The 12,046-nt window shown below is 39.3% G+C and overlaps 1 protein-coding gene across 2 annotated transcripts; it reads left to right on the top strand.

Annotated features, from left to right (window-relative positions):
* Window positions 1–70: 70 nt before the first annotated feature.
* On the top strand, window positions 71–6,210 carry LOC105051594 (ras-related protein RABA2a). 2 transcript variants are annotated; one of them, XM_010932124.4, is made up of 3 exons: window positions 71–346; window positions 5,384–5,876; window positions 5,969–6,210. In XM_010932124.4, the coding sequence occupies exons 1-2, from the start codon at window positions 179–181 to the stop codon at window positions 5,870–5,872; spliced, it is 657 nt and encodes a 218-aa protein (XP_010930426.1). In that variant the 5' UTR covers window positions 71–178; the 3' UTR covers window positions 5,873–5,876; window positions 5,969–6,210. The 2 variants fall into 2 exon arrangements, with proteins under 2 accessions (XP_010930426.1, XP_010930425.1); XM_010932123.4 differs by having other exon boundaries at window positions 5,384–6,210.
* The last annotated feature ends 5,836 nt before the right edge of the window (window positions 6,211–12,046 follow it).

Raw genomic sequence — 12,046 nt, 5'->3', positions numbered from 1 at the left:
GTAAAGCAAACAAAGCATAGCTGGCTTTGTCTTTATATCGTAGAGAGTTTTCTTGGGACATTTCGGGAAAAAAAACAAAAATTAGTTTTTTTCGTGGTATCATCTCTCTCGTCGCTCTCTCAGGAGACGCATACTAGAAGAAGACTAGAGACGGACTGAGAGGGGGCGAGAGAGAGAGATGGCGGCGAGAAGAGCGGAGGAGGAGTACGATTACTTGTTCAAGGTGGTATTGATCGGCGATTCGGGGGTAGGGAAGTCCAACCTCCTCTCCCGATTCACGCGCAACGAGTTCTGCCTAGAGTCCAAGTCCACCATCGGCGTCGAATTCGCCACCCGTACCCTCCAAGTATCTCTCTAACACACACACACTCTCTCTCTCTTAGATCTTCTATTGCTCGTGTGATTTCTTTCTCAATTGTTTTTTTTTTTTTTGTTTTTTTTTTCTGGTGGAATCCTGTAATGGATTTCGCGCTCTTTGGTGAATCCATGGAGATATTTCGGTTATACGTCCTTTTTTTTCTTCTGTTACGTGATGTTCGTTCTTTAATTTTTGATTTTTCTGAATAATTATGGGTTTTGGTTCTGTTTGATCTTTGGTTTTCGTTTTTTGAATTTTGAGTGTTCTTCAATTATATGGATTTTTTGGCTGGGGTTTTGAGTGGATGATGTGTTTGAGTTAAATTCCGCATTATCTTTTTCTAGGATTTTTTTTTTTAAAAAAAAACCTTTTTCTTAGAGTTTTGAGATCTCTTGAGTTATTGGTGGATTTCTTTTAGTTTAGTTTTTTGTTGGATCATAGCATTCTGGCTTAAGTTTCTTGCTCTGATGCTGCAGATCTGGATGAGTTCTTGTTTGCTGTTGTTATGCCAATGTAAATTAAAATGTGTTTAATTTCGGGTGGTTGTTTGTTTTTGATGTTGGGCTGTTCTGTAAAGATACGGAATTCCAAGATCTGTCTTTGTTTCTGTTGAATCTGTGCCTCAATCTTGGCTGAGGACTGTAAAAGTGGAGAGTGGCAATGGACTAAGTAATTAGGTATCGACATTCCATGAATTCCATTAGTACATTATGAGTTGATCTCATTGGAGATCTGGGTTTCGAATTAAATGTTCCATTTAGTCTGCTTTCTCTTCTCTGGGTTTTAGAATGGTTGTTTGGTATTGTTATAAGGTGGTGGAATTGCCTATTTGTGCCATCACTTCTAACATCGGTCCTAACTGTTTGTTTAACTGTAAGATTTATAAAATAGACATGATAATTTAATGAGTCTGGCTCCATGTCATGAACTCTGTTCAGCAAAATATACAGGAGCATTTTTGTAGATGGATATAAATTTTCTTCTGCCCACAGCAAAGTATTATATAGCATTTTAGTTGCACTAACTGACCATCTGCAGAATTGGTGGATGCATCTGGAATTTTCTCTCCATTGTTCTAGTAATATGCTCATTGGAGTTGTAACATAATTTCTTGCAGGCTCTTAACAGATTAACTGAGTGTCACGTTGTTTGTAGTTGAACTATTTCCAGACTTTCCAGTCATCTATTTATATATCACAAAGCTTGGATGACTAAGATGTATTCTGACTTGGTCAAATAAATACATTTCTTTTAGTTAACAGATTTCTTCTAGTCTTTCAAAGAATAGAGTACTTGATATTTGGACCTTTGGACAACAAGACAGTTAGAAAGGAAATGGAAAAAAGAATGGTGGTAATCATGAATGTGTTAGTCTATAAGAGAAGAAGACGCAAATTTGAGAGGTTAGCTGCTCTGCATTTTGCTTGTGGGAAGGGAAGAACAAGATGAGGAATGAAGGGGTAGAACCTTCCTTTAGTGTTGACAAAAATGTGTGTTTTTCTGTGATTTTTGGAGGCAGTTGAGGTGCTAAAGAATATCATTTTGTATCAGTACTTATGCTTTATCGGTAGTAAAGTCACACAAATGCATTATAATATAGAATATAAGTAATTTGCATGCCAAGGCATGCACTTGCCAGAAATTGACACACACGCATGTGCACATATTTTATATATATGTATGTATGCATGCATGCATGCATGTATGTATTTCATTTGGAAGCATGGATTGGTGTATATAAAAGATAACAATTTAGTATTTTAGATGAAGTTGGCTCTTCGAAAAGATTTTTTTTTTTTTTTTTTTGGTGAGGAGGGGCGTGTATTTTTTTGGGTGAGGGAGGGGTGGAGATAATCAGAGTCAATTAGTTTATGTAATAACAGGGAAAAGGCATCTTAATGGAGTCTAAGAGCCAAACATTGAGGGTGGCACCAATGTAATCTTTAAGCAACCAAAGTGACCTTTAAATTTTTGGTCAATCAAAGTGGTGTTTTGCAGAATGCAACAAAAATGACAAGGAATGTATGGGTAAAAGAATGTAAAACATTGTAGGTTGATTCTTTAAGTGGTCAGATTTGGTATTTTTTCTGCTCTTTTATTTTTTTTATTTTTTTGGAAAAACAGGATCAAATGTGGAGAACTCAGATTTACTGTATGGTGAACTACAAGGACTTAGTTTGGATCATTATTTAAGTCATGGTGGTCTGAACTTTCATGATGGACCATTGCTTAAATTGCATTGACTGCTCAAAGTATGGGAATTAAGGTGGCCTGTCATGTAATGGAGGAAGACCTATTTTACCTGAAAAAGATTAAGACATCTGTATTACAATTGAAAGAAAGAAGGAAAGAAAGAAAGAAGGCATGTGGATTTTGGAGTCATAACATCATAATTGCCAAGCTTTGCCCCAACAGTATGCGTTGGCTTTATGGTTCCTCATTCACCAAGCTTGAATTTGGATCCAATTTAGAGTTGGACATACTTTTATGGCTGGCTATCAACTTAATACCAATGCTCCACCTTTTTCATCTGGGCTTGGGGATCAGCATCAGCGATGTTAAGGCACATGCATGGGTTAGGCAACAGGCCTCATGCACACCACATGAATAAATGACATTCCTCTTTTATTTGGCTCTTTTCCCCCATGGGAATGAGATCCATTGCATCAATAGTGGCTAACTGGCTAAGGTTAATATCTGTAAAGAATTGGATGTGTGGCATATGGCTGGTTGGCTATGAGAATGGAAATTGTAAGCCAGATTGAATTCTTTGTCGTTTTGAAGTATGTGGATCTGGAAAGGAGCGATTGGCAAAGTGAAATCCATATTGTAGGTGACATGTTGAAACATTCTATGTCTTGCACATCAAAAGCGATCAGCAAGTTTTTATATATTTCTCCTTGTAAGCCAATGTCATCTGACTGTATAATGCTACTATTCCTCCTAGCATGCCCTTCAGTCTGAGTATAATTATGAATGTGGTGTTCTACCTGCTCTTATAATTTTAGCCTCTCATACCTTTCTTAGTAATTAGTGTCGTACCGTCCTTTGATTGTTTCTTTTTAGACCTCTTTTTGTCTGCCTCTTCTGTTTAATCACAACTAATGAGCTCAAAGACCTTTCCTAACATTTCCTGAAGGAAATTCACAATGTATCTTCTCTGGCAATAAAGTTGTTGCTGGAGTAGGATGATATGGATGGGTTACCATCAAGAAAGTCACATTTAGTTGACAAACTGTTTGAGTTCCTCTATTTCCTTTCAATCAGCAAGATCCCTTCCTTCCGATCATCTCCATGATGTAACCTGAGTCCTGTGCTTTTTGGGATTAGATTCTTTGAGTCTGGGATGCAAGTAAGGTGTCTCTGGATAATGCATCAAGTTCTATGTGATGGCTGATACCTTTTTGCTGCGATTTAATATCCTTCTCCATCATGTGTCAGTCTCCAATATCCGTTTTCCATTAACAGTCCATAAATTGGAGATTTTTTGCAATTGCATTATCTGGTTTGAATTCCAACTGACATTCTACATTTCCTTTTATCCTCCCATCCCCACAGAGTCTTTATGCATGCAAATGTAGAAGAAAATTGACTGCTTGATCTCATTAATGATCAGTGGACCATACACCCAGGAAAGAAGTTAGTTTACGGCCAATGACTGTTGGTGCAAGGTTCAAAGAAATTAATGTATTAATCTTTATCTTGTAATGCTATTTTCTTTACAAATTTTTATGTTGGGCAATTTCTTCTGCTCCCAGAGACAACCAAGCATGCAAAGTATGTATAAAAGAAAAATAATTCTCTATTTGTCAGAAGAAGTAAAGAACTCAGTACTTCATAAATAAAAGGCTGAAATTAGCACTTACAAATCTCTCATTGTGATGTCTTTGGCAGAGTATCCATTTGTCCGGTGTATTTTAGCTTGGTCATCTGGACTTCAAAAGTTTGACATACTTGCTTAGAGTACATCCATTAATCTACATAAGACAAGTCTTCAAGGATCCATGGAAGCAGTCCAGACCCTATTCCCTTCCAGTGATCTTGAAAAAGGTTCTAAAAATCTTGGAATAACCATTATCTAGATTTTTAAGTTTTTCAATTGGAATAGAGTATGTCTGTCCTCTCAGTTCTTTTCCTTTATAGATATGAAAGACATTCAGGACTTCTGTTGAATAAGAACATCAGAAAATCAGCCATGCTTTGTGAAATTCTATTTTTTTGCTTTTGATCATAAAATGATGAGAAATAGAGAACAATTGCTTTAGCAGAGTACATCTAGAAGAAATAAATTGCTATAAATTCATTTTGTAACTTAATCAATAGTTGGAACCAAGGAACCTTGTGGTCCAAAAAATGCCTTGGTCTGATAACGCCTTGATAACAACAGTGATCACATTATCTTTCAGGATATGATTTTGCTGAAATTTCTTGTAAAAAAGTCATAGGAAGCAATTTTTATGCATCAGAATTCTTTCAGTTTTCATGCCTTGCATTTTATAATTCAACATGCATGCAAAGAGCAGTAGTAGACTTGTCTCCAGGATTCGATTCATCTAAAGCTATTAAAGACTTTTTATGTTCTGCTTTATGTGCATATCTTCTTTATATTATGTCTTGGTGGTAATAAATGAAAGTAATGTAAATAGGCGGTTGATATGCATCCTCTTAAGTTTACCATGTGGTCATTATGCTACCATCATTTTGAGGATTGATATGTCAGAAGCCTATGATGAAGCTAGATTTGTACAATCATGTTTCTGCTGCCTTTGCTACATGTATGCCTTAAATGGTTTTTTCCTGTACCAAGACTATATCATTTTCATGTTTTGCAACTCCATCGATTCATCTATGGGCATTGTTGTAATCACTTGTCTTCTCAGTTACCTTCTTGAGGTTTTTAGTCTGGATATTTTCAAGAGAATGCCTTGCATATTTTGAGTCTCTCTTGTATTCTTCATCTGAACTGGAACACATGTTCTTTTGCCCCCTTTTCCTTGCCTAAAGCTTTATTCTTTCCTACTCTAGGTAGAGGGCAGGATAATAAAAGCACAAATATGGGACACAGCAGGCCAGGAGCGATACAGGGCAATAACCAGTGCCTATTACCGTGGAGCCCTTGGTGCCCTCTTAGTCTATGATGTGACAAAGCCCACAACATTTGAGAATGTCAGTCGGTGGCTGAAGGAGCTTCGTGACCATGCTGACACCAACATTGTGATCATGCTTATTGGTAACAAAACTGACCTCAAGCACCTCCGTGCGGTCGCCACCGAAGATGCGCAGAGCTTTGCTGAGAGGGAAGGGCTATCCTTCATTGAGACCTCTGCCCTTGAGGCTGTAAATGTGGAGAAGGCATTCCAAATGATTCTTGGTGAGATTTATCGAAGCATCAGCAAGAAGAACATCTCTTCAGACGAGGCTGGGACAGGACCTGCTGGAGGCATCAAAGAAGGGAAGACCATCGCTGTCTCGGCATCAGAGACCAACAGTACGAGGAAGTGCTGCTCAACATAGCACGGTGATTAGCGCCACCCATTCTTATGCCTTTATGGGATGTAAATTTTGGGATTTAAGCTTATGATTGTGTTGGTTGTGCTTCATTGGAGTCAGGTGCTTGCTCGAGGCTGCTTTCTTCTGTTTATGTTGGATCTCGCTGTTGCTTTCAGTATTCTGTTGTATTCCTTGAAAGCATTGATGGAGAAGGTTTCTTCCCTGAAAGCAGTAAAAAGTGAAAGGCTTACTGTTCCAGCTGTGAGATTGTTTTACATGGTACTGTTTGATAACAAGGAATCACTCGCTCCTTGGAGCGCATTAAACTGATTTATTCTGAAGATTATTGGTTATTTTTGACACGTAGCATATGTACTAAATTTTAGTGAGATCCGATAACAATTTTCGTTTTAAGCGAATTTAACTTTCCCATTCAGAAAAGATTACGCCCTAATGCCCATGGATTTGGTTTGTTGGCTAAAACCCAGAACTGGCTTGCGTGTGGATGTATGTTCCTCCTGGCTACCTTCCAGGTTGCTAATGGTGTAAAACGTTACAAACTCATAGGGGCAATGGAGAATGTATACCCCTGCTTGTGAAGAAAATGCAAAGTAACAGGCATGTGGACCCAACTTTCTAATATCACCTTTTCCTTGTTTCTACCTTCCAACCTCTCCAGATAATGTTGTTTATTTGTAACACGGCCCTTCTATTTGTTTCCGTCTTCCATACTTATCTTCCTCCTTTTCTTAGTCACTTTTTGCGTCTCTCACCTATACTGAGGACGACTCTGTCTCTAAAGCCTAGGAGTTGCGGTTTACCATCCTCAAAACATATTCCTCAAAACATTCCACCAGAATCTCCTGTGAAGGCTGCAACACCTCCATCAGTTTCTTCCCATAACCAATCTCTCTAACCCTACCGTGACCGGCTGCCAACGCCTCCCTGCCATCAAGGGTTCCTTACCGCTCCACATTGGCTGGCTAAAAATGCCAACAAACATCGCTCCTTTGCTGCCATGCGCAAGCCAACCAGGTTCCTCTCAAATTCTAGCCACTCTCCCTTCCACAAATAAATATATCCCTCTTTCCCTCTTCTTCTTCTTTCTTTTTTTTTTTTTTTTTTTTTTTTAATACAAATCGACAGTCACACCATTTTAGTACAAGCACGGTCCAAAAATTAGAATACAAAATATCCTCCAAAGTTTGAGGACGGCCGTCATTGTGGCACTGTTAGCCTCAAGGGACCTCTAAATATTATAGAAAAGTAGATGAACATCCAAATACTTTGTCTTATTTTGGATCTAGCCGACGACTATGACAGAGGCATCCTTAATGAAGTTCTCTCTATCCGCAGCTCTTGTCTCGTGCAAATGATTCCCACCTAAGCAGCACGAAGCTTTGCTCCAGAGACAGACGTTTAAAAAGATGTGAGCCCCCACCACCAATAATCTAGCATCTGGGGCCCAAATAACATCATCCGAACCATCTTTGCCATCTCTAACATTGTCATCGAAATTAACCTTAACAAACTCTGAGGGAGAGGGCTCCTAAGAAATGAACAAAATCCTCTGGGTCGCTGCAGGCGTAGCAAAAGAGTCTCAATAACTCGGGATGACAAGGATTCGACCAGCAATATCGAAGTAGCAGTACTCCGTAGCTAAGCAACATGCTTTCTTAAGCACATGCCGTGTAAACACAATTTCAGTGTTAAACACAAGGCTATTCTTAGACAGCCACATCTGATAGGCGATATACGCTATCCTACCACCCTTGAACGAACCCTCAACTATGCTCCGATGGATCACGTCCAAGAAGGGAGGAAGCGAAGGGTCATTGATCGCCTTACATGGCTGGCTGCCCACCATCCTCCAAATCAAATTCGCCATTAGATAGCGAAAGAGTGCATGCTCCGTTGACTCTTCCAATCTGTAGACTAAGCAGGTAGTCAGAACTTTCATACCTCTATCCTTAAGAAGTATCTGAGTTAGAAGCCGATCCTAAGCAACCTTCTAGAGGAAGAGTTAGATCCTGGAATGGATAACCACTCTCCAGATCCAAATCGTACCAATCCTCTTGTTCGGCATTAGTCTGCTCATATCAACGAGATCCCTAGCAGGAATCTTAGGATAGCAAAACCACCTCCACACGCTCAAGTTCTAACTCCGATGAACAGAAATCAGGATAGCAAGAATCATGTCAATTAGCTGCCCATCAAAAAGATGGATGACTTCCTGAGCCCTCCAATCCCTACCGTCTGCAATGATCAAATCACAAACCTGCAGGTGGTTGTCCACCTCTATACTGATGTAGGTTGATCAAGGAGAGAGAGAGAGAGAGAGAGAGAGACAGGCTGGTAATCCAAGCATTCCTGGCTCATATCAATTGAAGAACCATCTCCAATTAGTCACCTGAACTGGGCTACCACTGCTGGGACGTGAGCACAAATTTCTCTCCAGATGAATGAGCAGCTGCGATCAATATGGATCTAGGATCCCTGGATCCAAGCTCCATACTGAGCCCTCATCATCCTACTCCACAAACAATTAGAACTGGATGAGAAATCTAGCTGTATATCTGAAAATCATAGCCTTCTTCCTGACCAGCAAAGATCGGATCCTAAGAATCCCATCCTGTATCGGCTAGTGGACACATCTCAGAATAGCAAGTGAAGCTCATGGCCCCATTATCTACCATCTCATAGGAAATTCTGAAATTGCTGCTCCAGATCCCTGAAAAAAGAGTACGACATCACCGTATTTACCAAGAGGTAGATCGAAATGGAATCAAGATCAATGTCATAAGGATAACTCTGCTCATCATGGAGAGAGCGTTGGCTTGTCAGCCATCGAGGCAATCCTGAACTTATTGCTCCATGGGCCTGTAATCAATCCTCTAAAATCTCCATCCCATGATAGAGACCTCCAGATAGATCAAGATTTCTGTCTGCTCAAAGATCCTCAAACTGTCCTGAATTGCCTGCTTCATTTGAACCCTCATTTTGGAGCTGAAAAATGACAGTACCTTCTATAAATTCACGAGGTAGCAGCCTGATGATAGGCAGACCCCCTCTTGAACCGGACCCCTCCTCTCCTCTCACTTCTTCACCCCTAAATTTCTCTTCTCAAACAACTAATAAGCGCACAAACTAACTCTTACCTCCAGCTCGCTGAGCGTGACGGGCTGGCAAGCAGCTTCGATAGACTCCAAATTTGTCTTCCCTCTGTCGTCCATCGTTGCGGCCCTAAGCCTTACCGCCACTAGATTGGAGGGAGAGACGCTCGCATCAAATGTTCTCTTTCCTGGATTCTCGACCCTGGCTAACTACAACATTGCCACTGGAATTTGAAGCGCTTTGAGAGCTATACAATGGATGATCCAATGGTGGTTTCGAACCATGTAACTCTTTGACTGATGATTTCTCTCTGCATTGGTTCAAAAACACCGGAAGCCGAGGTTTTCAACGCCGCTTGCTTTAGAGATAGCAAAAATTGATCCGACCCATCAACCCAACTCGCATTCGATCCGTGTTAAACAGGTTTGGGTTTGAATTAAATGGATTCGGATCGTAAACAGATCGACCTGTTTAACCCATTTAATAATCGGGTTGGATTCAGATTTTAGGTTACTGACCCGTTTAGCCTGTTTAATAAATGGATTGAATCGGATCGGATCGGGTTATAACCTGTTTAACCCATTATTTATAACCTTAAGGTCCTGACTCCTTAACCGGCTTAACTCTTAAGTGTTATCAGATTATATTCTTTCATTCGATTGGACGAAACGTCACTTCCCATCCCAGGCTCGCCGCTCTCATCTATTCCCCTTCCCTCCTCTAGGGTTTCCATTCCATCCCTCTTCTCGGCTGACGATCCCCCACCGTCTTCCCCACCGTCGGCAATAGGTGGCCGTCTACTACCGGCTCCTCTTCATTCGTGATCGTGCTGAAGGAAACTCAGAGAAAGTTCAGGTATTCCCCTCCTCCTCCTCCTCAACCTCCTCCCTTAGATGGTGCTCCTCCCCAGTCTCCCCTCATCATGGGAGCGCCAGCCGAGACCTGGCCTCCATCTTTACTCTTTAGCCGTCGTGACACCCAACATCATGATGACGGCAAACTCGAAGGAATCGCAAGGATTTTTGCTCCAATCTCTGGGGTTGGTGTTCCCCTTCGATCTCTATGGTTAGTGTTCGATCTAGATCTGAGGATTTTTTTTCTTGGATTTACATTAGGATTTCTAGAATTTCATAGTGATCCGATCTATTATTCTGGGATTTCATAGTCATTTATGTATTGTCTCATTTATGCAATCGATTTACTAGTTTTTTTCTTGGATTTACGTTAGGGTTCCTGGGAGGTTTGTGTGATCTGATCTTTGCTCGGCTGGTTTAAATCAGAGATTTTTGTCTAACTGTTTTTGCTCTGATTTATGGGTTTCTGGTTCTCTGATGATCATTGTTTACCTGATTAGGTTTTTTTCTTGGATTTACATTAGGGTTCCTGGGAGGTTTGTGTGATCTGATCTTTTCTCGATTGGTTTAAATCATGAATTTTTGTCTAACTATTTTTGTTCTGATTTATGGATTCCTGGCTCTCTGATGATCTGGTCTTTGCACTTGCTTTTCACTTGCTGGCTATTCCTTCACACTTGTCTTTCTATTTGGTGTGCTTGCAAAGAGCTGATATATTTCTCCTATATCATTATATAAGAACTTTGATACTTAAATTCTTCAATCAGCATGCATTGAATGCTTGACATTGGTAAATTAATTTTCATTGGCAGTAAGTTGATTGCTCATTATTATCAATTTTTCCCTCTCAAAAATGGACGATGGATATAGACATTCTTTGATTTAGATATTATTCTTATTGTAATTATTCCTATTCTTGTTGATGTAAGTCTTGGGACAAATAGTTTTACAGAAATCAAATTGTCCAAATTTTTATTCATTTAATGTTTGTAAATACCAGTTAATTGATGTATGTAATGATCCAGGTATGGAAGATTAATTAGCTTCCCTATTTCTTTTAATTATCTGGATTTTATGGTCTTCACCTGTCTGTATGCGCATATAATTTTCTGTCTCACTCTGTATCTATATTAATTTTGATTATCTCTATATCTAAACAGGTTAAACAGATTGGATCAGATCAGATAAATAGATTAGCTGTTTATTAAACAGATTAAATGATAAACGAGTTAAATGGATCAAATCGGATAAATATATTAATTATTTAATAAATAAATTAAATGGATCAGATCGGATGACCTGTTTATTAAATGGATCAAATTCAAGTTTGAAAATCTGACATGTTTAATAAATAGATCGGGTTCAGATTTGATATTTTCTGATCCGATCCGTATCTGACCCGATCTATATCCAATCCGACCTGATTGCCACTCTTAATTTACTTGCTTGGATCAACCCCACCTCCATTGAAAGTGGATGCTCGATTGCATCATCCTTGTCGGGAGACTTCTCGGAGCAATGGTCGAGGTGCCTCGCCGTTGCTCATCTTCGGTAGAAGGGCAGAGTGGGGGATGGGAGGGATTCTGCATTATCCTAGTGCTTTTTTATTTTTTTATTATTTTTTTGGGCACAAGCATTATCCCGCTGCCAGATAAACAAAAGGGATTAAGCAAAGAAGAACATAAGCACTCACTCATCCATCGAAAAACTAACCCAGAAACTACTTTGCAAATCATTATAACGTTATCGTGATCGATTTATCACTAAGAAGAAGAAGATATTTAATACGTGATATTGATAAATGTTGGATCTGATATGCAAAAACCTATCTGGCTTTCTTAGATCGCTTGATGTCTACCCTGGCTAGCTCATTTGCACATATCTTGCAACAGGTCCACTAGAAACTCTTTTATTGACATTATTTTTATATTATTAAATGTGAGAGAAATATGCTGTATTAGATTCCTACCATCAAATTTTGTGACTCAAAAACTCATAGTTATTCTCTTTAAAGTATCCATAAGGAATTAAAAAAAGCTGGTCGCATGCCTATATTTATTCATTTATTTCTCATCTACTCTATTCATCCTAAGCATCCCCAACCAGTTAAACTCTAGTTAATATTATAATATCTATTCATCTCTCGTCTGCATCCCTAACACATCGGACTCTTTGTGGAATTATAACCAAACAAAAATATCTATATTTTTACCAAAAAAGAAATTCTATA

Source organism: Elaeis guineensis, chromosome 9, assembly GCF_000442705.2.
Source record: "Elaeis guineensis isolate ETL-2024a chromosome 9, EG11, whole genome shotgun sequence".
In the NCBI taxonomy this organism is placed as follows: Eukaryota; Viridiplantae; Streptophyta; class Magnoliopsida; order Arecales; family Arecaceae; genus Elaeis; species Elaeis guineensis.
The sequence above is the reverse complement of the archived record's forward strand: the minus strand, read 5'-3'. Positions and strand labels throughout refer to the sequence as shown.